Below are 26,734 nucleotides of genomic sequence, written 5' to 3'. Positions count from 1 at the left end.
TGAGCTTCACGGATACTGAAAGCTGACAGTATTTTGCTGTATGACTTTAATGAAATGGAATTCCTGATTATGATACTGATTTGTTCTTGACTTCTCTTAAGTGCAGGAACTGATAGACGAAATGACTGCAACATTTTGGTCTGATTGATCTCGAATAGACATGGTTGCAATAGGGGTTAGTCAATCGGACATCGATAAGGTCCCGATTGGACCTAGATGTGATTGCTAGCTACATTGCCGATAAATCATGCTCTAAGATCCGAATGAATGTTGAATGTCATGTGATGTCCTATGATGTCTAGTGATGTCCTGTTATGTCGTGTGATGTGACTGTCGATTTGGTACATGTGCTAGATGTGTGTTCCTAGTACGTAGGTACTAACAGTCAGTGTCTGCTAAGATGGTTTATGGCTTCTGTCGGTTTTGCAGGCGTAATCGCGGTCGATTACAATGCTTTTAAGAGGGGGGTATGTCACAAAGTGATGACGTGGCTACCGGCAGCAGAAACCCTAATTTTTGCCAAAAACCCTAAAAATCCTGCAAACCCTAATTTCTGCCAAAAACCCTAATTTTCAGAAACCCTCATTTCTGGAAACCCTAACCCTAACTGCTGGCTGAAACCCTAAGTGGCTGGAAACCCTAAAATTATTGGCACCAGTGCCACGTGGCAATAGGTACGGAATCCCCGATTTTGCGGAGGCTGGAAAAAAAGCACTAGCGACGCAATTTTGCTGGCTTTTTGCTACGCAAGGAAATTGGAGAGAAAAAAAGTTGTTTTACTTTATTTTAATTGCTCTCATTGAGAGAGAGAAAGAAACTGCTTTTGATTTCAAGCTTTTGGGGCTCTGCTTTTGCGCATCCCTTGTAATCTTTTTATACGCGGTGAGGGCCTCACTTCTCAGAGATCTGGACGCAGAGTCTGAGAGTGAAACCCTAACCGCTCTTTGTACTTTGACAATTGATTTAATACATAAAGAAATACCCAAAGGGGCACCAGTCTTTGGGGCCAATATCTATAGGCACGGAACTCCGTCGGGCCAATGCAAATCTATTGTGATCTGTGAATTGTTTTGAAGTGGTTATTTGGTGTTGTCGCGATTGATTCTTGACTAGCAGTGTCCAAGTTTGTTACATCTGCTAGTACTGGCCAGCCCTTGAAGGTTGGAGCTGAGCCTGAGGTGTAGGTCGGGGTCTCCTCCGTGGACACGCCTTCGCAAGATGGCCCATCTGACGACAAATAAAACGCTGATTCGGGGGCCCCGAATACTCGATGCTCTGACGGAACCAACCTCCACTCACCCGAGATAGTAGGATGACCTTCGGGAGAGTGTGGGTGTCCCGAACAAGAACACGTACTATGCTTTCAAGAAAAAATTTCCCGAAGTTACATGCCTTCAGACATCTTACTTCGAAGTGCAGATTACAACTTGAAATTTTTGAACATCTCTCAGCAAATGTCTCTTTTCGAGCTGATAACCTTGGAGATCCAATGCGATTGCTATGTCAGGGACTACCATCACCACTACAGGAACACTGTCTATCCAAGAGCTTATGGACCATGTTGCCGTCGGCTACAACTTTTGGAAGAAACCAACCCTTATTTTTGGTGCAGGTCTTAGAATGAAAAGCGAGTCGTCTTTTGGACTTCGACTGATGCCGAGAATGCTTTTTGAGTTTGATTTAGCAGCTTTCTAAATTTTGTTCAAGAACTTTGTTGATGATCTTGTTTGGAATTTGTTTGAAATGGATGGTATCTATTTTAAACTGCCTTGGAGCTGATTTAAATTGTTTGACTCTGATTTTGATACTAGTTTCATTGCTTTGTGATTTACTCCCCGATGGAGTAGAGAGAAATGTTGTTTTGGTATTGTTTGAACCTCGGAACGACACAGACGGGATGTCTTGGGAGCCGTTTCGTTGTATGCTAAAAAACCTCCAAACAATGCGGACGGGATGTCTGGGGAGCGTTTGGTTGTATGCTTGAAACCTCCGAGCGACGCAGGTTGCAGTTTGGGTAGTGTTTGGTTGTATCAGTCGTTTGAGCTCATGGCCCGAACCTTTTTAGGTTATTTGCGAGGCGAGTGACGAGGTAGTCGTTGAGTAGCTTCATACTGCAGACCATCTGTCTCGGGGGAGTGCTTAGCGGCACTGTTTGTTATGTCTTGTAATATGCATATGTGAGCATTTGTGTTGCATTGTGATGTGCCAACAATTGAATATTCCTAATAGGGTGAGAGCTCCGATCGAGAATGCGAGTATACTCCTTATTGGATAAGAATTTCTGAGAAGTCAACAACCCAAGATATTCAGAGCTCCGATTTGGCATGAGAAAATTGATTGACCCTTGGATTTTTTTTTTGAGCTAACTTGAGTTGTTTTGCAGATATACTGTAATCGTGGACGATTACTCTTTTTTCAAGAGAAGGGGATGTCACAAACTGCTGACGTGTCAAGCCACTAAAGAACGGAGCAAACCTACAGATCCCGACTGAGGGGCCTAATCCCTAGAAGCAGGAGAAGAAGCAGAAGTTCTCACCAACTTACAGATCCTCGACGAGAGGGGCAAAATCATTAAAGTTTTACCAACTTATGGAACCCCGTCCGATGGGGGGCTAAGTAACTAGAAGTAATGCCATGACCCTCACATACACACAATGAGAAAACCCCTGTGTAGTTGATTTGATGACGCGGCTCATAGTAACAGGGAATGGCTGTTTTCAGGTCTCCATTCCCCGTTCCCATTCTAAGTTCCCGTTCCGAATCCCCATTCCGTGTTTCAAACGTGAGAACCCATAACTGGGAATGGCATTTTGTGGTAGTTGTCGTTTCCCGTTCCTAGTAATTATGACGCAGTTGACTTGTACGGATGTCCCACGTCTGAAGCTAACAGGTTGTACAGGTTATTGCACTGATAGTTGCTGACGTGGCAGCATATGGATTTCCTGATTTTGCGCTGAGCTTTTGAAGGTCAGTAGCTTTTGAGTTTGAACGCTTTTCATGTAAACTGCTTTTAGAGTCCAAGGGAAGACCATGGGCTCTCATTCTGGCAGTCTACCCACGAGAGATGCAGAGCCAAGACATGGGATTTGTACCATGTTGAAGCAATATAAAGAAATATCGAACGGGGCGCCAAGGTTTAGGGCCAGTGCTCTCTTGGGATGGAACTCCGCCACTCCCCGTCTTGTGTATCGTGCATCTCTTTCAATTTAGTGTTATTTAAAGTGCTTAAAGTTGTTCAGTCTGTTCTTTTCCGTTGGCACGTGGTGCCCATCCCGTTACAACACCACTCAAAAAGCAAAGGAGATTCCCTCTAAGAAGATCAAAATGATTTTCCCCTTCCCTCTCTAGACTCTGATCCATCTAGTCAACCTGTTTTACCTCAAGGAAATCCATTGATTCGTTTAATGCCTCTGCTTCAACTCCTTCCACAAGATGGTGAAAACCACAATTGGCACCACATCAAGTGTTTGCAATACTAGACCTTCCCACGTCACAACATGCTAACCCTTCATGCTCTCAGCTAGCACCATCGGACTCAATTTTCTCCTCTTCCCGTTCTATGATCCGAATCAATGAATCTACATTTGCTACTTGAGCAATCCTTGAGCATCAGCATATGGTTGAGCCACCCATTCCTTTATCTTTTCACTCAAACCCTGCCGCAATTGTTCCATTTGCCCCTTCAATTCCGCTTTTATGACCAAAACATTATCTTTTGACACTTCAACGTCCTACATTTCCATGTCATCTATAGACAGTGGCCTTTGACTAACTAAACGGTCAACAGTTAGTCAGAGGCCCAATTCGACGCCTATAAATAGGGCCCACTACTCATTTTGCTGGATCTATTGTTATTGTAGTTGTGACTCTGGAGCTAGTTGTACATTTGTACTCTTTTGGTAGTTCTCTGAGCATTACTTGGCTCTCACTGTTGTACTTAATACCGTTTGTACTCTTATTTGAATATACATTCCAGTTCCGGTCTCAGTCTCTTGTTTCCATTTCACTTCAGTCTCTCTTTGGTCTTGTATTTTTTTTCCGAGAAAAAGATCCTTCTATTAGTTACTGAAACTGCCCATGGGGCTACAACCACCTTTGCTGGAGAGGGCTACAACAAACATAAGGGGGAGACTCTCCCAATGAAAAACAACATATGTACAATGAGGCTAAATCAAGAGATGGGAGGAGGGAAAAGCCACACAGGTGGGCGGTACTACCATCTCAGCACACCCTGGACCATGGTGAAGAAAGGCCCAGGGCGCCAGAGTCTCCAGCATGCGCCGCATGCGGTCGGAGCTGCCCTGGAGTCTCTCAAACTATCCTCTGAGAGTGTGGATCAGCTCTAGCCAAAGATCTCGAACAGTCTCTGTTGGTGGTACAAGGCGAGCCTCAAAGGTGCGGAAGCAGCGGGCCCACCAGATGAGCCAGAGTGTCAAGCCGAAGATGAGCTCCCAATACTCCTCTCTCTCACTACACCACTCCTATGGAGTAAGCTCTGTAGCAGGCTAGAGTGTAGGTCGACCCCCCTGCATCACTATCATCCTGCTGGTGGAGGATAGCTCAAACTGAAGTGTCGCGCCCGTGAGAGTGGACCAAGCAGTTGCCCCCCAAGTGTACTGCTGTGCCATGGAAAGAGTTGGCATTAGCCGAAGGACACGAAGCCAAACCTGTTGTGCCAAAGGACATTCCCAAAGACAATGGCGTTGACTCTCCACAGGATGGTCACAAGATGCGTATGCTACCGAGAGACCACTATGTACTAGCCACCTTCCAACTGCTATAGCTCGATGTGCAACCAGCCACTGGAACAAAGTGACTCGTCGCGGCTGTCTGGAGTCCCACAACCTCTCCCAAAAAGCTGACAAGAACTCAGTTGTGAGACGCTCCTCCTACCAATGAGGTGCTGCAGTAGGACGAGCCTCTCTCCGCGCTACCAATTTGTGAGGTCCCACTCGAACAGTGTACTGAAAGAAAGGAACACTTGGATGGTCGATTGAGGAGAAAGGATCCCTCCAAAACCACTCTCCAAGATCCCACTGCACTCGTGCCAATGGACAGCACTCCCAAGCCCACAGCCTCCAGTGGCCAGTCTCAAGAGCCGCAAGGTCGGGATCTATGACACAAGTCCTCCCACAGATGCCCACAACTCGGATCCTCTGAAAACAACACTGCCACTTGTGGGGCCTGTAAGCGACCCTCACCCGGGAGGGTACAGTCTCTGAGCAAGCCCGAATTGCGATGAGAACCCCATCACTGACTCGATAGGTGTGAGCCACTGAGCTGGTACTGCCTCTGTGATGTCGTGACACATGCTCTGCACCCCTCTCATGCCCTGTAGTAGCTGGAAGCTTTGAAGCTCCTCTGACAAACCTGAAAACTGTAGCCTATCACCTAAAGTGCGTGTTGGACCCTCTGCCATGGGACCCCAAGAAACATGAGGCCTACTACCAACCAAGTGGCCTCTTTGAGAGCTAACCATGGGGTTCCAAACCAGGGACTGTCTCAGGCGCTCCTCGTGCAAGTAGATTGATGTTGCTCTAGGCCTCTCCGCCGCTGCTCCCAGGAACGGAGAAGACTCACAGCGAAACGGTCCTCCAGTCTCCTGTTGAGGCCAACTCTGCGCATCTCTGTGAAAATCCATCTAGTCGAAGGTCGCCAGGGGCCTCCAGCCTGAGGTACTCTAGCACTAAGCCGCTACAGCAAAAACTCCTTCCAGGGCTCCTCCCTTGGAAGTAATCCTCTGACAAAAGACTTCCCAAGAAGGGCTCTACTCTGCTGTGCTGAGTCTATGATCCCCAACCCTCCCTAAAAACACAAGGAAGAGTGATGACCTGCCAAGCCACTTTGGCCCGGGCTTTATGAGTGTCACGCCTTGACCAAAGGAATTTCCTGATCAGCCTCTCTACCTGGCTAATGCAGGAACTCAAAAAGATCCAACAAGAAGTGATGTACCACATAGTAGCCAACAACACCTGGTTGGCCACTACAACTCTACCTGCAAAAGAAAGTCGTGCGGAACTCCAATGTAACAACTTCCTCCTGATGGATAGGAGGAGGGGAGCAATCTGCTGCTCAGGAGACAAGTTGAAGCCAACCTGGCAGCCCAAGTATCGAACTACAGTCCCTCGGGGAATCCATCTGAAGCCCTCACCTGGCAGCCAATCAGGCGTAGAAGGCTGAAGCACTACCAACGGAGAAAGCCACTGTCTTTCTCCAGTTGATCCGTGCACCTGATGCACAACAAAAGGTCTCAAGAGCCTGCTCACAATTGTGAAGGTTGGGCTCCTGGCCCTCCAAGTACAACGCTGAGTCGTCTGCTAACTCAGCATCCAGTAGCTCTTCTCCTTGAATAGGGAGTGCTAAGCCACGAAGACCAACCTGCTGTAAAGCCAAAAACCTGCTCATTGCCTCAGCAGAGAACAAAAAGAGGAAGGGGGCAAGAGGGCAGCCCTGTTTGACAGAACGGTGAGCATGAAACGATCTCCTCTACCACCTGCCAAAAGTACCTAACTGTGTGCCCGTCTATAAAGAGTTGACACACCTCTGATTCATGCATCTGAGAAGCCCATCCTGCGTAAAGTGCCCTCCAAAAAGTCCCAATCAACTCTATCATATGCCTTCTCAAAATTGAGAAGAAGTATCACCAAATCCTCACCGCGGAGGCGCGTGAGGGCAAATGCCTCCCAGAAAGTGAAGATGTTGTCAAGGATACTACGCTCCTTGACAAAAATCTGTTTGTGTCCCATGTATGATGCTCTCTAGAAGTGGCTGAATCCTCAAACTCAGAGCCTTGGCGAGAATTTTGTAGGCTGAGGTAAGGATGGTGATGGGCCGCCACTGTCGAATCTCATCCAAGGAGCCACCCTCCTTGGGAATGAGGTAAATCAAGTTCTCACTCAAGCTGCCAGGCATCTCTCCTGTGAGTAGAATGTATTAAAAAGCGCTGCAAAGATCTGAGCCAAGCAAGTCCGAGTACTCTAAGAAGAAGTTGGGAGTCAAACCATCCTCACCTGGATAGATACCACAAGGAAGTACTCTGAGGGCCGCGTGGAGCTCCTCTGACTGTAGAGGCAACTCAAGCCTCTGGCACATCTCCTCTATCACAAGACAAGGCATTTGTGCCGACACCTACTCTCTGCATGCATCCTCACGCTTTGACTGCGGCTCTACTGCCAACAGGTCACGGTAAAAGTCGGTGGAAACTGCACGAATGTCCTCTGGCTCTGAAGCAACTAACCCGTCAGGCCTCCTCAACTGGCTGACCCTGGCATGCGCATGTCCAAGCCCCACTGTCTCAAAGAAAGCCCCTGTCACTCTGTAACCCACCTAGGTCCATTGAGATGCCCGTCGATGAAAAGCAAACTCCTGGCGCCACTCCTCTATGCTCGCAAGCTCCTAGCGAGCCTGTTGCAACTGCTCCTCCAACCAAGGACTGTCTGGATGCACAGTAGTATGGCTACCTCCAATCTTGTCAGAGGAGTCCTCCAACATGTTGAAGTCACCCACAATGCACCATTGCTCTGCCTGCGGCAAAGACTCTACAATATGGGACCAAAACTTTGCACGTGCACTCGCCACATTGGGCGCATAGATGTTCAGGAAGCCCATGAGGCAACCCTGAACCTGCATAGTAATCCACTGAGCCTTGCCTGGCACAATAATCCCTTTGCCGACAATGGCCTGCTACAAAGAATCCGCAATAGTCATACATACCCCACCCTGGATGCCTCCAGGTCCAAATGCAGCGGACCAAAACGTCTCATAGCGACCTTGCAAAATCTGACCACACCGTCTAATGCGACCCTCACAAAGATGATGCTCCTGTAACATAAGAATGTCAATCTCACCACCCACAAGGCATCTCTGAAGCTCCTGAGGCAGTCGACCCCACTGACACTAAAAATGGGGCCCTCGTAAATCCTGCACATTCCATGAGATGATCCTCATGGAGTCAGTGGGAGAAAACAGTTGTTGCCACAATAGCCAATCTCGCTATCTTTGAGGCCGGTTTGGATGGGGAGTAATCCGCATCCAAACGACCTCTAGACAAGCGCGAAAGAAGTGACTGTCCTGCCCGGAGCGTGCAGCCCGAAGGGTTACATCCTCTGTCCAAGAATCCTCATGTACAAATACATAACAAGGAGGCCTTTGAGTGTCACCAAACAAGTGCACCACAATGTGCCTGCAACCCACTGCATCCGGAGACGTCACGCTGAACTTGGCCAGAGGCCAAAGTGTCTGCACCAGATCTGTCACCCCTAGGTCCCATGTGTGGTGTGAGAACTCAGTAGCCTGAGTCTAGAGCCAGTCAAGAACTGTGTGCTCAATCCACTCTGTGTGATCCCTACCACACAACGAGGAGAAACCCAATGTTGTGTCCATAGCCTCAATGCCTCTTGCTGCAAGAAAGAGGACATGGACTCGAAAGCAAGCCTCCTCCAGGTCAAGAGAAGAGTCACCCAGAAACCGAGTAAAATTGTAGTGGAAGAAGTCCCAACGTCTACGAATGTCAAAGCTAGTCAAACCTCTAGGGACTACTGCAAAAGAAGAAGTCAACACCAAAAGGCGGCATCAAGTGGGGCTGTCCCTCTCGCGTCACACGGTCCATAGCGAAAGCACTACCAAGAGATCGCCTCGCGGCAAACGCGTATCCAGTTCTGTGCGTCTGAGGAGGAGTGGTGAAGGGGTCGGGAGATGAGGTTGTGGGCCCCACCAGGGAGAAAGGGGGGACAGGGAGCGGAGGTGGAGGTGGGGGGGCGGGGGGGGGGGGGGGGGGGGGGGGGGGGGGGGGGGTGTGTGTCTGAGGGAGGGGGTGGAGGGGGGGAGGAACGAAGTGGACGGGGCCTCCTCAGGCGGGTCCTACTGAAGGAGGTCAAAACGGTTACCTGTCGAAACCCAGTGTTGCTGAGCTGTAGAAGGTCGGCCATCAGGGGGAGCAGTGCGGCGAGCCCTCCCCTGTCGGTGGCGGCGAGGAACTTGCTGCCAATCGTCAACTGTCTCATCGCTGGTCTCAGTCGAGGTACCAGCCTGTGCATCATGTGTGTGTGGCTGTTGGGCATACTCAACCTTGGTAGGTTGCGCCTGCGCTGTGGGTCGAGGTCTCCTGCGAGGACAGGCGTTAGCCAAATGGCCCATCTGTCTGCAAATGAAACACTGATTCGGGAGGCCCGAATACTCCACGCTCTGACGGAACCAACCCCCACTCACCCTAGGGAGTAGGATGACCTTCGGGAGAGTGGATGTTCTGAACCAGAACACGTACTGTGGAGATGTCGGCCGCCTTGGCAACTACAGAGGCTGTCGTGCAAGGTGTCTCCAGGACAGTCCCAATCTTTGAGCCTATCTTGGACAAAAGTGGCAGGTATTCCCTCCTCAAACCAAGAAAGCAGACGGAGATGGGCAAGTCTGCCTCCTCTACAAGAATACCTGTAGCTGGATCGAAACCATGCCTCCACTATCGAAAGTGGGCTCGAACTGCTCTGATGGCCAAGGGACTCATCGCGATGACCTTGGACACCATCTCGGAGGTCTCGAACTCTATCTGATAGTAGCCGCGTCCAAGGAACTGAACATCCAATATGTTGCCCACCTCGGCGAGGAGGCAGGCCTGGAGAAGATCGGGCCTCGAGAAGATCGCGCACCTCTCCTCTGCTGGGTCTGGTGCTGAGAATCTTGCAAATAACGGAAGTCGCCTGCAAGCGTTCCACCTCTACTGCGAGGCTCGCTTGCTCTGTCGGCGAGAGAGCAAGTCAGATGGTGGGCTCTGCGGGGTCGGGCGAGGGGCTTCTTGAGAGTCCCTCTTAGGTGGAGCATCAGTCTCCATCAGTGTCTGCTGCCGTGAAAATAGGGTGAAAAGTCGATGACGAGCGGTGGCCCTCTGCTAGCCGAGCGCGACGGAGATGCTGACAAAATCAGCTGAGCCAGACCAGGGGGAGGGGGGGGTGGGGGATGCGGTGTGGGAAAAACGCGAGTGCGAGGTTGGGGCGGGCGGGCGGGCCGGCGGAGGCGCGGCGGGAGGGGGGCTGAGATGTGGCGGGTTGGGGCGGCAATGCAGAGGTTGGCTGCGTGCTGTGGCTGATGCACACTGGTGCTGAATGCAGGCAGCGGGCGGGCGGGCGGGCAGGACAGGGCAAGGCAGGCAGCACGAGGGAGGCGGGCTGTGCGCTGGTGCTAAGTGCAGGTAGCGGGCAGGCAAGGCAGGGCAGGACAAGCAGCGGGAGGGAGGCTGGGACGATGGCGAGGGAGGGGGGGGGTGCAGAGCGTGCGCAAGGGAGAAGGCGAGGGCAGCAGCGAGCGGCGAGTGAGAGCAACCGTGAGTCGGTGTACTTTTCAGTATGGTCTTGTATTTAAAGTCTGCTTGCCGGATCTGATCTAACTAACTCTAACAATCCAACCTGGAATAGCTATCAGAGGTGAGCAGCTCATTCCATTTTGGTGATCACGGTGGTGAGCTAAATAGCTCTTGACAGCAAATCTATCTCCCCGTTAATTTTGGAGTTAGCTAAGATTCAATCATGGCGACCATAAGAGTGCGACATGGAAGGAGAATTTCCAGAAGTCTTATCGAGGATCAGGATAGAGGCTTTGATATTGAAACTGACTTTGGATATAACATGGTCCAGATGTGAAGACGGCATTCCCGAAGGGCTGATAGGTGCTTTAGGTTGAATGGGTATGAGAGAGCAGCTCAAAGTAACATGGTGCAGAACGCAAAAATAACAGGAATGAATATTGATGAAGGATTTCTTCAGAAGTGGACTGATTTTTTATCTGAACCTTTTAGGAAATGCAAGTATTGTCATTCCAGATATCACTCGAAGTTCCATTGCTCAGCAAAATATATTGATTGGAGGCCATTTCAGAGGCATTATGCTTGTTCGTATGAAGATGTCTTGGCAATTTTAGAAGTTGTCAAGGAATGGTGGCAGCAATACTTGATCCAAAATATTCAACCACGAAAAGTATATGATCATTGTCAGAAGAGAGGCCACAATGTTTCTTATGTTGAGGAGTGTCCATATTTGTTCTTCAAACTTTGGTGGATAGTCAGACACGAGTCCAGAACCAATGGGATGCAGACATTCACGTCCAAATGGAGTTTTTCAAATCATCCAAAACTTTTAACGTTTCTTATTCAAATCTTGATTTGGGGCAGCAACATCAGAATGATTGGAAACACCATCTTCAGGAGCTGATGGTGGTTAAACTAAGTGTTCCTCAGTTGGATGGTGACCAATCAAAATTGCAACCTGATTGGATAACTGGTCTTGCTTTGGAAAAAGCACACTAATGGAAGGATCTTTCTTTTTTTCCCCGAGAACAAGAACCTTCCATTAGTTAAGAATACTGCCCAAAGAGCTACAAATGGCCTCTACTATGAGGGCTACATCAAAACGTGGGGAGACTCTCCCAATGAAAAGACAAGATAAATACAATGAAGGATAAATCACGGCCACGTACTTGGATGCTTTGAATCTCCTCGGAAAGACCTGAAAACTGTAACAAGTCCCCAAAAAGTACAGGCTAGACCCTCTGCCATGGGACCCCAGGAAACACGAGGCGCGCGACCAACCAAGTGGCCTCACTGTGTGCTGACCATGGGGTTTTCAACAAGAGGCTTTCTCAAGCGCTCCTCAATGTATGTGGGTTGGTGATGCTCGAATCTGACCACATCGCCGAATGCGGCTCTCACAAAGATGATGCTCCTGAAGCATAAGAATATCAATCATACCTCCCACAAGGCATCTCTGAAGCTCCTGACCAGGCGGCCCCTCTGGCACTGAAACTGGGGCCCACCTAAACCCTATACATTCCACGAGCCAATCCTTATGGGATCAGTGACAAAAGACCGATGCTGCAATAGTAGCCAATCTCGCTATCTTCGAGGCCGGTTTGTATGGGGAGTAATCCACATCCAAGTGACCTCTAGACAAACGCATCTGAAGTGATTGTCCCACCCAGGCCCAAGCAGTGTGTGCAGTCCGTAGATCCTCATGTACAAATACATATATGGCAAGGGGGACTCTGCGTGTCAGCAAAAAAGTGCACCACAATGTGCCTACATCTTGCTGCATCCGGCAGCATCGCACTGAACTTGGCTAGAGGCCAAAGTGTCTCTACCAAATTTGTCACCCCTAGATCCCCTTGTGGTGTGAGAACTCAACAGCCTGAACCTGGAGCCAGTTAAGAACTGTGAGCAAGGTCCACTCTGTGTGATCCCTGCCGCAACGGAAAGGAGAAACCTACCGCTCTAACCACAGCCTCAGTGCCTCGGTCTTGTGATTCCAGATGAGATGGACGTGATAGCAATAAGGATTAGTCAATCGAGACATCTGTGAGATCTGGGATAGATCTAGATGTGATTGCTAAACATGTTGCAGATAGATCCTGATCCGATATCTCGATGGACGATATGTTGTGAATGTAATTTGAATGTTCAGTGACTGTCTAATGCGTCAGTGCTTAGAGTCACTGTCTACAGAACACGTTTATGTCTTATGTTTAATTTTTGGAGGCGTAACGAGGGCAATTACAATTCTTTCAAGAGGGGGGAATGTCACAAAGTGATGACGTGGTATGACCATCCAGATGCAGATGAAGTTTTTAACTTGCAGAACTTTCCGAGGGGCCTAATTTAAAGAGTCTGAAGCCTACAAGTTGTACCAACTTATGGTACCCCATCCGAAGGGGCCTAAGGGACAAAAAGAATAATAAATTGCGCAAGGGATGCTGACGTGGCAACGCTCTACGGACAGCCCACGTTTTTTCGCTAACTGCTGACGTTGCAGCATACAGATTTCAGTGAGTTGCGTTGGCTGCCTAGAGCGCTAGCTTTTGGGCTGCTTTTAGTACTTGAATCTTTTTAGGTACTGCTTTTTGGAAGGCCATGGGCGTATAAATATGTAACTAGGGTCTCTCCCTCTCTCACATTGGCTTGGGAGCACTGAGCAAAGAGGACCCTCGGACTTTGTACTTTCCTCAAGCATTAATATAAAAATGAATACCGAAAGGGGCACCAAACTTTGGGGCCAATACCTCTGGGCACGAAACTACGCTGGGCCGTGTCGTTTCTCTCTTGAATTGTGATAAATTCTGTCAAGTGATTTTTAAGTATTGTCTCGTATGTCGTGCCAGAATCCAGACTTGGGGTGTCTAAGTCTATTACAGTGGTATTAGAGCTCAGTCGATTTTCTTTCTACAGAGATCCAATCCCTTCTACTGTGACACACATGCATTTAGTCGACGAATCCCACAAGGATCACACCAATCCACTTGACAGCTCCAAGTCGGGTGAGGTGAGAACACGGAAGATTCAAATGGACGACGCCCGCCTTCTGTGTACTCGAGAGAAGAATACAGGCCATTCCCCACCAACGGAATATGAACGAATGGAGATGCAACGTCAACCGCACGTTGATGCTTGTGCTCGGCAGATGCTCCAGTATTTAAAGGATCCCTAGTATGCTTTGACCAAGCACCCGATTGACGAAGTGCATTCTTAGTGGCGTACAGCCATCGACTCACCTCTCAAGCCCGCTTTGAAGAAAACACCTGCCCCGCGGGTGTACACTGAAGATGAACTTGACGATGTAGTAGAAAGATGAGTAAATCGGCTCTTAAAGTCCAAGAAGTATTCGAAGAGACACAGTCGAGTAGCACACTACGCTCGCTACTATGTCATAAGTCTACTTTTGCAAATGCACGAAACAAAAAAGCGTGAATGTTTTGAGGGTGTTTCCAGTTCGCCGTCATCCTCTTCTGACAATTCCGACAGCTCCTCATCCTCTGTGAGGAGGACAGAAAGAGCAGAAAACGAAGAAAGACTCAAAGACACGGCAAGAACAAGAAGAAGGCTAAGAAGACAAGATCCCACCAAAGATCTCGGAAATCTTCAGACAATTTTGAGCAGGACTCATTTTCTTCTGAGAGTTTAGCCTCCGATGAGCTGATGTTTTACTCTAAGAGGAAGCACTTCTACAAAGCTAACCAATACGATTTTCTCGAGGACAAGAGCAAGACGACCAAAAATTTCAAGGAGGGTGGACAAGCACTAAAGTTTAATACTTTTTCAGGCTTCCGAGACACTCATTGTCACGAGACTGTGACAATCAATATATATATATATATTTGTTGGTTTCTTTCCCTTGATTTTTATTTTATTTTTGCGACCCTCTTGTTAAAATCACAAATGCCCGGACATTGCATGGCCAATGTGAAACAGCCATTGGCCGAGAGTTTCACCCGCAAGAGTTAAGGCCAAGCAACCACGAGACGGTTGGAACGCTCGGCACTGGAATCCGGCTAGTAAAGAAGTGGCTAGACTCAGTTAAAGTCATTTAGGCCCCTCGGAAAGACTTTATAAGTTGGTGGGTACTAGGAATTGACTCAAGAGAGGCAAATTGGACACATGACGGCTCTAGGTGCACTTGCTAGGCTCATCCCAAGAAGGGGCACCCAATTTAAGAAGGGAAGCTGATTTTCATTCATTGCGAGCCTACACTGTGTGTGTGAGTAGTGGGTGCAGGTGATCACAGCTCTAATGGAAAGCTTGCCTTCTCCCTTGTCTCATGCAGCGCGATGGTTTGCTCTCGTGCATCTCTCTCTCCTCTTTTCACACATGGTAATGCCCCACTTGTTGGGTTTCTCAAATGACCATGTACAGTTATGGGGTTTTTATGCACGTTTGCCAAGGCAAGAGCCTTTTGTACAAGAACCGATTAGCTAATTTCCCTTCAAGTACGCACAGTTCCACTTCATTCCAATAAAGAAGACAGTTAAGCATGACCATTAGGCGAGACTGTAGGTTTCACAAACATTTCGGTTACATGGCATGCTTGAGCCCATAGTTTTGGACAGAGACCCCTGATTCACTACTTTGCTTTGGAGGGAAATCTAGGAGAAAATTGGCACGCGGTTGCAGTTCTCGTCTTCATTCCACCCACGTACAGACGGGCCATCTGAGATAGCCATTCAATGGTTTTGGATTTATTGAAGTCTTATAGTTTGGACCAGAAGACCCAATGGAGAAAGTATTTGCCCTTGGTGGAGTTTGCCTACAACACTACGGTTCATTCATCGACGGGGAAGGCGCCATTTGAGGTAATCAAGGGTGATAAGAAAGTCCTACTATTTCGAAGCACCAAAGATAAGATTTTTGAAGCACTCCGGTATACGAAGATCTGGACACTGCTTTTGCCAAGGTTCGTGAGGCTCTTGAGAAGTCTCAAGCACGGCATAAGAAGGCGGCTGACAAACATCGACGCGACTTGCAGCTAAAGGAAGATGCAGTACTATGGCCCTTTCCAGATTCAAGAGAAGATAAATGATGTATCCTTCAGAGTGAAGTTGCCAGATACTTGGAAGATTCACAATGCTTTTCATGTGAGTCTCTTAAGACCTTTCAAGGATGAGGTGCAAGTCGACAACGAGCCCAGCATTGGATGCAAAGTGGATGGAGAAGGAGGACCTGGCAGATACTCCTAAGATACTGGAACTTTACCTTGAGGCTTTCAATCAAGCTTCGACTATTCCCAGAGATCTCGCAGATCAGCAAGGTTGAATCTGGTGCACAGAGGACTGCACAAGAGGGGAGTTACTCCGCTCCTTTGTCACAGGTTACCCAGATGGAATAAAGTAACTGATTTTCCTTTGGATTTCAAGCATACTGATGGGCTGATAGTATTCTATTGTATAACTTTATAAAAGAAGTACTTCGCAATGGGAATTCCCGAAATGAATCTGATTTATGTGTACTCTCTCATGCGAGTAGTGTCTGAGTGCATATTTAAAAGACGAAATGATTGCAGTATTTCGGTCTTGTGATTCCAGATGAGATGGATATGATAGCAATAAGAATTAGTCAATCTAGACATCTGTGAGATCTGGGATAGATCTAGATGTGATTGCTAAACACGTTGCCGATAGATCATGATCCAATATCTCAATGGACGATATGTTGTGAATATGATTTGAACGTTCAGTGACTGTCCTCTTTGTGCGAGTGCTGGATTTGTGGTCTAGTGTGTCAGTGCTTAGAGTAAGTGTCTATTGAACTAGTTTCTCTCTTGTATTAATTTTTGCAGGCAAAATCGAGGGCGATTACAATTCTTTCAAGAGGGGGGCATGTCACAAATTGATAACGTGGCATGACCATCTGGATGGACTCCGGACAGTAGGAGGTCCACCTCCTAGAGAAAGATGTAGATGAAGTTTTACCTAACTTGCAAAACTTTCCGAGGGGCCTAATTTAAAGAGTCGTTAGCCTATAAGTTGTACCAACTTATAGTACCTGATCCGAAGGGGCCTAAGGGACAAAAGAATACTAAATCGCACAAGGGATGCTGATGTGGCAGCGCTCTACGGACAGTCCGCGTTTTTCGCTGACTGCTGACGTGGCAACGTACGGATTTCCGTGAGTTTGGCTACATAGAGCGCTAGCTTTTGGGCCTAGAATGGTTTTAAGACTTGAATCTTTTCAAGTACTGCTTTTTGGAAGGCCATGGGCGTATAAATATGTAACTAGGGTCTCTCCCTCTCTCATATTGGCTTGGGAGCACTAAGCAAAGAGGACCCTCGGACTTTGTACTTTCCCTAAGCATTAATATAAAAATAAATATTGAAAGAAGCGCCAAACTTTGGGGCCAATACCTCTGGGCAAGGAACTACGCCGGGCCGTGTCGTTTCTCTCTTGAATTGTGATAAATTCTGTTAAGTGCTTTTTAAGTGTATTGTCTTGTGTGTAGTGGCAGAATCCTGACTAGGGGTGTCCAAGTCTATTACAGGGAAGGTGGTGGTGGTGTGAAGTTGAGGTGGAGGGGGACTCCTCAAAAGACTCCTGTTGTAGGGGGTCAAAACGGTTCCCTATCGGAACCCAATGCTGCTAACCTGCAAGAGATCGGCCACCGGTGGGGCAATGTGACGAGCATGTCCTTGCCGGCTGCCAACCGTCAGTTGGCTGATCGCTGGCCTCTATTGAGGTAGCAGCCTGTGTATCCTAGGTACCTGTCTACTGGGCAAGTTTAGCCTTGGGAGGCTGAGCATGCGCTGTGGGTCGAGATCTCCTGTGAGGACAGGCCTTCGCTAAATGGCGCATCTGCCTGCAAATGAAGCACTGGTTCGGGAGTCCTGAATACTCCACCCTCTGGTGTAACCACCCCCCACTCACCTTAGGTAGACGGACCAGCTTCGGGAGATGAGTGTCACGTTCTGAAGGCACACCAACAGCCTTGGTTGCAGCTGAAGAGGCCGTGCACGGGTCTCCAAGACTGTCCTGATCTCAGAACCAATCCTGGAAAGAAGCGGTAAGTACTCCCTCCTCAGGCCCGGGAAGCAGACTGAAATGAGCGCCTCCTCGACAAGAACATCCAATACTGGATCGAGCCATGGTGCCACTATCGGAAATGAGCTCTGACCGCTCGGATGGCCAACGGGCTCATCGAGATGACCTTGGCAACCATCTCAGGAGACTCAAACTCAATCTGATAGTATCCTCGCCGAGGAAGCTGCATGTCAATGTTCTTTTCCCACCTCTGCTAGAAGGCGGGCGTGAAGAAGGTCCCGTACCTCTCCTCGACTGGGACGACTGCCAATAATCTTGCAAATGACAGGTGGCCTAAAGGCGCTCCACCTCTGCTGCGAGGCTCGTTTGTTGTGCTGGCGACATAGCAAGTCGGATGGTCGGCTCGGCGGGGTTGGACAAGGGGGCTTCATCTGAGTCCCTTTGTGGCGGAGCACGAGCGTCCATCTGTGTCTGCTGCTGCTTGTGGGTGAGGTGCCGACTCAACCTTTGCTGCTACAGAGCCCTTTCTCAAAAGGGAGGATCGACCAAAACAGGACAAGGAAGGTCGACACGATGGAAAACAAGAGGGATTTTGGGGGGGGGGGGAAGTGAACGGGACACATAGCGTGCAATCGAGTGTCCATGCTCCCTTGCTAGAATCAGTGCGTAACCTCCCCTCTCACAGAGATATTTCATGAAACAGCACAAGAAACCCTTGATCCAAAGGACCCATATTAAGATGTTATTTTCAACTTTTTAAGACTTTTAAGTTACACAATTATGATTTAAAAACGTACATTCTACAAAAATTAATTTTATAATTTTGTCCAAAAAATCAAAACAAAACAAAATAAAGATTGAAATTTAAAAAATAATAATAATAATAATAAAACAAAAGAAAAAAATCACCCACATAACAAAACCAAACCAAAATCAAGACAAAAAGAAACTCTACACATTGATCATAATAAAACCAATACTACAGAAGGACCAAAAGAAAAACAATCTTTATTTAAAATAAATGGAACAATTACACACATATAAGTATAAGATCAGTAGTTGTTGGGGTATGCACACCCTCCCAATATATCTCCATGAAGCTCACCATCTGGTCAACTCAAGGAGAAGGAACTCCAACTGTGAAATCCCTACAGCTCTATAGATCTCCACAGGAGTCCATCGTTTCTCTGCTCATGAAGCACCAAACGCCGGGCTGCCATATGCCTTGCTCTTCCCACAAACAGAACAATGGCTTAGGGGCCCAATGGAGAACATCCTCTCGTTGTCTCCTCCATTGATAGTAAAGACAGAGAGAGCGAGGTACAAAAAAGGGGAATGGATCACTCTGAGAATTGGGTTTTGGCCACCATCGGAGGGTGGCTGTGGCATTGGAAAGCTCCTCGTTAGAAGAACACTTCATAAGCCACTTTTACACACGAGCAGCTTCAACAGTCTAAGGAGATATGCTGAGGAAGCATGTAGGAGAACCAGGCTTATACTGGCAGATCTAGCAAAGCATACTGGGACAGCAATGGCCGAATGGCAGGGGTGGTTGCAAACAGAGGTTGCACTACAGGTACTTCCACCTCTTCTTGCTAGGTATTAGCCGTACGAACATTACATACTCTACAGAAAAGGAGGTTTTGTATTTCCTTTGTGGGCTCATGTGTCCATGTTAAGAAGCTTTGTCTTGTTTCCCTTCGGATTTAAAAAAATATGGGTGAGACCCTAAAAAAAAAAGGCTCAATAACATGCTTAAGGACTTGAACAACAGGCCTTTCCACCTTTGAAGGATCTTCTTGCAGCAAATTGAAATGGAGAATGAGATCCAGTCCTTCTGCTAATAGATGAAAAGCAAAACATCAGTGGCCTATTGGTTTAATATGTGTCAAAAGTTAATATAAGTAGCTCAAAACACACCACCTCTTGAGAGCGCTTGTCGAAAGGTTCTTCCAGTGACACCAGAAGATTCCACCACGCTTTCTATATCCTCGTCTTTTGGCTCAATGTTACGTTTCAAAGTTGCAGGAAGTAGTAGCTTTTCTGGATCCTGCACAAGCCTACAAAAGACAGTAACTTTTTACAATAAAAAGATTGAGAAGAGCAAGCGAATGAAATGATTGCTTTTGTCTTGGAAAGAACTTGATAAATACCATTTATACCACTAGGTTCTTAGTTTCTAGTTAGTTCATAATACCATTTATACCACTAGGTTCTTAGTTTCTATACTTTGTCAATCAACCACTGCAGCAAGGGAAAGGGACTCCTGAAATTACCAAGAGCTCTTGCTCTTCTTTGACTGTTTTCGGACAGCTAGAAATTTCTCAATGTCCTCGTTTTCAAGGCAAAATTGCACATTGACATTAGCCCCATGTTGTGCAATCTAATGTTAAGATTAACAGTATATAATCAAATACAAAAGTTACAAGCAAAGGCTCTGTCGGATACTTCTTCATCCTCAATGTCATCTTCAGCTTCTTCATTACTGATGTCCTCCATCATCTCATCAGCAGAAGCAATTTCCATTAAGTCTGCATCAATTGAACGCTTAGTACACTATGAAGAATTCCAAAGCCAGTCTTAGAACTCCTTCAGAGAATCTGGGATCAGGTGCTTCCAGATACGAATCTATCCATAATATAGAGTATCACAGTAAAACTGTTACCTTGATAATACTCCACTGGGCTCGATATGTCATCTAGTTCTGAGCTTGCCGCACTGACACCCCTTATATCTACAGGCTCCAGAGAATGCAGAACCTTGGAGTCATCAAGCGGTTTATCCAGAGGTACAGCTGACTCCATCTGATGCAGCTTTGTTAGTTCAGTGCATTCCGGGACAGTAGTTGTAGGTGAACCATCATCAGATACCTTTACATTCAGGCAATCACGCCATTAACTTTTAATGAAAATTCTCTACATGCTCGTAATTAGTCAGTACATAGCATAGTTGATAGACCAGCTGCAAAAAACCTAACAAAAAGTTAGTTGTCTGTACAAGGTCCTGGTGAGAACCATTCAATGTTCAGCAAGCAATCAGAAAATCGATCACATCAAGCTTTATCAGGAACACTTGCCTCACATAAATTCTTAGAATCCCACACTAGACACTCTTTTGTGGGAATCTTTGATTCCACCTCATCATGCTGTGAAGTTGTCTCCTCAATATTTTCGCTGGATTGAGTAGGCGTCACAAAGTCCAGGATCAACTCTTTGGTACTTGGAGAAATAAACCCTTTGAATGGGCTCAAATCTGCATAGCCATCCTCACAATGTACTATTGACCTGAAATCTGACGGTGTTCTGCACAAAAAGTTACCAGCCAGGAAAAGGTTTCAAATCCTGTCGTGAAAGTACTCTTATCAATCTTGTTTTTCTGCTTTTGGGGTTTGAACATGCAGAAATAAGAAAAGAAAAGGGGGAGATGGCATGAGCATTGAAAAGCCAGCAGCAATGTTGAAATAGAAGTTCATAAACAAGTCCAAACCGTACCTTTGAAGCACATCATGTAAAACCTCCATTGTTTCCTTATTTATGTTGAAAGATAATTCATCTTCTGACATAAAATTTGCATTTCCGTTCAAGCAAGAATCCTGCCTAGAACATAGATACCAGATCAAGCTCTGCTTAAGGTTCTAATTCTTCTAATTTTTAAGGAAATGATCTTAATGAGCATTGATTATCTAACTTACACACCAGATCATCCATCACGTGTGCCAATTCAAGGTTGATGCTCCCCATTATTGGGGACATATTGCATTTATACAACAGTGAACCAGGGTCGTCCCTCAAGACTTGAAGAGCTTCAAATGCCTGACCAAATTTTCTTTGGTATACATTGATACTATCATCTTCAAAAAAGTTACAAGCATAACTTTTCTGCTGCGGTGTAATACCTGTTAGAGGCTAGTCAACCATTATAAGTGGCTCTCCGATTTGCAACAAGACACCTAAGGGATAATTCTTAGAAATGCTAGAGATGTAGCATACCTTCGTCAAATCCACATGCTTTGTTCTCCTCCAAAGTGAATTTATGTTTTGGTACCCTTTTGGCTGCTCCTTTGCAATGTTTCACGGCATCATTGGTAAGTTTCACCAAACCATCTAGATTCACAGGACCAAGAGAAATTTGCTAGTTTCTTCTCTCAAGGATGAAGTATATCATATTGAAATGAAAAGGCCATATTTAGACAGCAGTAACTATGAGGTGATCATAGGCGAGAAGAAGACCAAGGCAAACCTCATAGCCTGAATGAAACTAATGAAACTAATGAAACTTTTAAGCCAGAGTATGGACACCTCCTGACCTTTCATTGATTTGATAAGCTGCAGTTTCGCATAAAAATAAGCTTCATTAATAGCTTGAAAGTAGACGCGTAACAAAAGAAAAGAGTTTTGCTTTATTAGATGTGATTGATCAGGCTACATAGACTCAGTTGTATGCTACATACTGTCTTGAAATTCAGCAGCTAATTTCCACACATATTAAGGTACAAGTTCACAAATGCTCCGCAGCTTACCTTAGAGATGATTGGAAACAGTTTTTTCTGGCTTATTTCATACACGAAGCCCTTAGTGCCAACTGATTTCACACTTTGTTTGCTTCTTTACGAGAAAACGCTTCTGGCTTATTTCAAAAAATACAAGGTGCAAAATAAGGGTACTGACAGGTCTAGAAGACAACAAAAAGAATTTTATAGAAAAAACAGACTACTCCCATCAAGCATTAACTGTCCTCATTTACAAAAATCAGATAGACAGTAATCCAGAATACTTGCCTGGTTGTGCTACTACTTGACTTATTGGCTCTAGGCTTAGGGAATGTTCCTTGGCCTTTAGAGAAATGAAATGAAATGAAATGTTATGTTAACGTCTTCAAAAGGCCAAAATGACCTATGAGACCAAAAGGTGACATCCATGTGTGACTCTAGTACAATGTCTAGGGAACATAAAAATAAACATAGATGACAATACCTAAAGTGGGTAGGTATGTAAGCCTACCCTACATCCTCATCATCAGCATCGCATAATACATCATCTCAAAACATACGAGGAGGGGTACAATCAAATGAGGACTAATGAGGTGTACACTGGAGAAAGTATACAATGGTGATCATGCTAGAGTTATGGCATCTCTCTGGATTCGTCCAGTCAGTCCCAGTATCTCCCATGGACATGTAGCTGGGAGTGAGCTGTTTTGTGGCTATGCCCAGCCACAGTGAGGCAGTTTTCTCATGTCGGGATTTTCCAACCATGTGCAGCGTGGGGTTTTTGGTTCTTTCCATGGCCATAGAGGCTTGTGTATGCTTGAGATATTTTATCCTAGCCTCCCCTATTTTCTCTCCAGGCACTTGTACCCTCTACTGCCCTTGTTTCCCATTTCCTCTCATGATTCCCCTATTTATTGGGTTGTGGGATGCAGATGTTGGGTCGGGCAGCCAGCTTAGTACCTATTGTAACAGACTTGGACACTCCAAGTCAAGAATCAACCGCGACAGCACCAAATAACCACTTCAAAACAATTCACAAATCACAATAGATTTGCATTGGCCCGGCAGAGTTCCGTGCCTAGAGATATTGGCCCCAAAGACTGGCGCCCCTTTCGGTATTTCTTTTTGTATTAATCAATTATCAAAGTACAAGAGAGCGGTTAGGGTTTCACTCTCAGACTCTGCGTCCAGATGCCCTGAGAAGTGAGGCCCTCACCACTAATTTAAAGGTTACAAGGGATGCCCAAAAGCAGAGCCCCAAAAGCTTTTAAAATTAAAAGCATCAGTTCTCTCTCCCTCTTCGAGAGTCTTTTTCTCTTTTTTTATAAAAAAAAAGCAAAATTCGTGTCGCTCATCATTTTCCAAAAATAAAAAAAATAAAAAAAATCAACCTCCGCGATTTCTGAAAATTAGGGTTTTTGGCAAAAATTAGGGTTTGCAGGAATTTTAGGGTTTCTGGCAGAAATTAGGGTTTTTGCTGTCCACCACGTCATCACTTTGTGACATACCCCCCTCTTGAAAGCATTGTAATCGACCGCGATTACGCCTGCAAAACCGACAAAACCAATAAACCGTCTTAGCAGACACTGATTGTTAGTACCTACGTACTAGGAACACACATCTAGCACATGTACAAAATCGACAGTCACATCACACGACATCACAGGACATCACCAGACATCACAAGACATCACATGACATTCAACATTCATTCGGATCTTAGACCATGATTTATCGGCAATGTAGTTAGCAATCACATCTAGGTCCAATCGGGACCTCATCGATGTCCGATTGACTAACCCCTATTGCAACCATGTCTATTCGAGATCAATCAGACCAAAATGCTGCAGTCATTTCGTCTATCAATTCCTGCACTCACAAGAAGTCAAGAACAAATCAGTATCATAATCAGGAATTCCATTTCATAAAGTCATCCAGCGTCAGCTCTCAGTATCCCTGAAGCTCAAAGAGACATCAGTGACTTTAGTATCAAACTGGAGGCATCTGTTGACAAAGGAGCGGAGTAACTCCTTGTGCATCCCACTGCACCATATCTTCAGCCAAGCTGCGTTTCTGGGTTCCGTTTGGAGTAGACTATGCTAAACCAAAACATCGAGGTAAAGTTTCACAATCCGAGGAGTATCTGCTAGGTCCTCCTCCTCCATCCACTTCGCATCAAATGTAGGAAAGTTCTTGAACTAAACCAAGAACCGCCTTCGGACTTTACCTTTCTTCATATCGTTATGTGCCAAAATCTGTTCAGGAACAAGGATCTCCTCGTTTCTTCCACTTCGGGTTGCTCATCAGGCTCCCCATCATCAAAGACATCACCCTTAACAGGTTTCAAGACACTCACATGCAATGCATTGTGAATCCTCCAAGTATCTGGCAGTTTCAATCGGAAGGAGACATCATTTATCTTTTCAGTTATCTGGAAAGGTCCGTAGTATCACATACTAAGCTTTGGAAAAAGCCTCTCCTTTCCCTTTTTCTTTCTTAGGCGTGCCTTCTCAAAAGTAAGAGCACCCAATCATCCTCCTTCAATTTCAAGTCGCGACGATGGCGATCCGCTACCTTTTTCTGTCATTCTTGAGACTTCTGCAAAGTCTCGCGAACCTTGGCAAAAGCTGTATCCAAATCTCGCGAATATTCATCCGCTTCCAATATCTAATCTTTCGTGCTCAGAAAGGATGGAACCTTCGCAGCACTTTCAACAATCTCACATGGCGTCTTCCCCATCGAAGAGTGTATCGTGTTAGTGTAGGCAAATTCCACCAAAGATAGGTTCTTTTTCCATTGAGTCTTCTGATCTGAGATACAAGACTTCAATAAATCTAAAATCACTGAATTGGCAATCTCAAATTGCCCGTCAATCTGCAAGTGGAACGATGACGAGAACTGCAACTGCGTGCCAATGTTCTCCCAAATTGCCTTCCAAAACAAACTCATAAATCTGGGGTCTCTGTCGGAGACAATCGTCTCAGACGTGCCATGTAATCGGAAAATCATTGTGATCGTTCTGTGTTCTCGGGAGATCAAAAATGAAATCCATTGCAATACTTTCCCAGGGGTGGGTGGGTATGGATAAAGGGTGTAACAATCCCTATGCCTTATGCCTGTCAAACTTGACCTTCTGGCATACTGCGCACAACTCTTCCACGTCCTTTTTGAGTCACCGCCAAAAGAAGTATCTCTCTACCCCTTTCATGGTGGTAGCAATGCCGCGGTGACCCATAAAAGGTGGACAATGGCATTCAGTCATAACCTTATCCCTCAACGGTTGTGCAACGCACAACATAGTCTTTTTCATCAAGTAGCCTTTCCGAAGGGAGTATCCAGCTACTGTCTCCCCATCCCGTATCCGTGTGAAAAATATCTGCAAAATCTGTATCTGTGGCATACTGATCGACCATATCCTCGAAGCTTCTATGATGTATCGCGGAAACAGCCAGAACCAACGGTTTCCGAGACAAAGCATCTGCCACCACATTCTTCTGTCCCTACACATGGACAATCTGGATGTGAAACTGTGACAAGATGTTTGCCCACCGCATCTGCTTTTCCGAAAGTTGCTTCTGTGACAAGAAGTAGCGCAGACTCTGATGGTCTGTAAAGACAGTAAAATCCGCTCCGAGTAGGTAATGCCGCCACTGAGTAAGAGCGTGGATAACCACCAAAAGCTCTTTCTCATAGATCTGTGATGTCATCTCCGGCCTAGAGAACAAACGGCTCTCGTAAGCTATGACATGGCCTTCTTGCATCAAGACCGCACCCAGACTACAACCACAAGCATCACAATATACTTCAAATGACTTCTGCAAGTCCGGCAAAGTCAAAATAGGTCCCGTAGTCAATTTCTCTTTCAGTGTCTGAAAGGCAGTCACCTCTGTGGGTCCCCACGAGAAAGGTCCTCCTTTCTGTGTCAAGGTATGCAAAGGGGAAGCAACCTCTGCAAACTTTCGTATGAACCGCCTGTAGTACGAACACAGTCCCAAGAAGCTTTTAACTTCATGGACATTCCTCAAATCGGGCCAATCACGGATAGTCTCTATCTTGGCCGGGTCCATTTGCACTCCTACTGCTGACACAATGTGTCCCAAAAAGTGCATCTCTCGTAGGAAAAATTCACTTTTCTTTGCATTAATCACTAACGTGTGATCTCGTAATGCCTGAAAGACTTGAAGCAGATGATCTCTGTGTTCTGCGTCATTCTTGGAAAAAACAATGATGTCGTCAAAGAAAGTGCCAACAAATAGCCTGTACTCTCGAAAAATCCTGTCCATCATCCGGTTAAATGTCGCAGGAGCATTGGTTAAGCCAAAAGGCATCACCAAAAACTCAAATAACCCAAAAGTCGTCCGAATAGTTGTCTTGTAGACATCTCCTGGCACTATCCTGATCTGATGATATCCACTCTTCAAGTCAATCCTGCTAAAGCACGAGGATCCCTGTAACCTGTCAAGTATATCATTGATCCTAGGAATCGGAAATCTGTTCTTGATGGTGATTTCATTGAGAGTGCTATAATCGATGCACATTCTCCAAGATCCGTCTTTCTTCAAAACCAACAACACTGGAGAGCACTACGGTGAAGTACTAGGCTGGACAAGACCCTTTTCCAAGAGGTCTTTCACTGGGTTCATAATCTTTTCATTCTGTACTCGGCTCACACGGTAAGGTAGCCGATTCGGTGGCGTGCTTCCAGGTATCAGATCAATGGTTTGATCTTCAAGCCCTCTGAAAAGCAATCGGCATGAGTGTGGAGAAAAATCTTGGCATTGTTTTGATCAGGTCAAAACATATTCAACCTTTATCCATCGTTCAGCTCTCTTCCAAAAGAATCAGTAAGAAACTGAAGTTCATCAAGTACAATCTCTAAGCCCTTCATTTATCAAAGTCGCTTTCTCCGCCCGGTAGTCAACCACGGCGTAGTTCTTGTGGTACCAAGGGATCCTGAGTAGAACGTC

General features: G+C 46.3%; 1 protein-coding gene across 1 annotated transcript in view; it reads right to left on the bottom strand.

The window, feature by feature from the left end:
• The window catches only part of LOC147431100 (uncharacterized), a 118,491-nt gene that overhangs the window by 32,444 nt on the left and 59,313 nt on the right, over positions 1–26,734 (bottom strand). Inside the window, exons 3-12 of the mRNA XM_086493746.1 lie at positions 21,585–21,603; positions 21,268–21,381; positions 20,974–21,173; positions 20,770–20,870; positions 20,355–20,580; positions 19,944–20,148; positions 19,727–19,809; positions 19,555–19,661; positions 19,202–19,338; positions 19,063–19,115 (exon numbers count right to left, since the gene is read on the bottom strand). Of these exons, the coding sequence (XP_086349872.1) occupies positions 19,063–19,115; positions 19,202–19,338; positions 19,555–19,661; positions 19,727–19,809; positions 19,944–20,148; positions 20,355–20,580; positions 20,770–20,870; positions 20,974–21,173; positions 21,268–21,381; positions 21,585–21,603 (1,245 nt within the window). The remainder of the gene's footprint in view (positions 1–19,062; positions 19,116–19,201; positions 19,339–19,554; positions 19,662–19,726; positions 19,810–19,943; positions 20,149–20,354; positions 20,581–20,769; positions 20,871–20,973; positions 21,174–21,267; positions 21,382–21,584; positions 21,604–26,734) is intronic.

The sequence above is a fragment of the Adiantum capillus-veneris genome, chromosome 21, assembly GCF_014529385.1.
Source record: "Adiantum capillus-veneris isolate H3 chromosome 21, ASM1452938v2, whole genome shotgun sequence".
Lineage (NCBI taxonomy): Eukaryota > Viridiplantae > Streptophyta > Polypodiopsida > Polypodiales > Pteridaceae > Adiantum > Adiantum capillus-veneris.
Note: the sequence above shows the minus strand (reverse complement) of the source record. Positions and strands in the feature narration are given on the sequence as shown.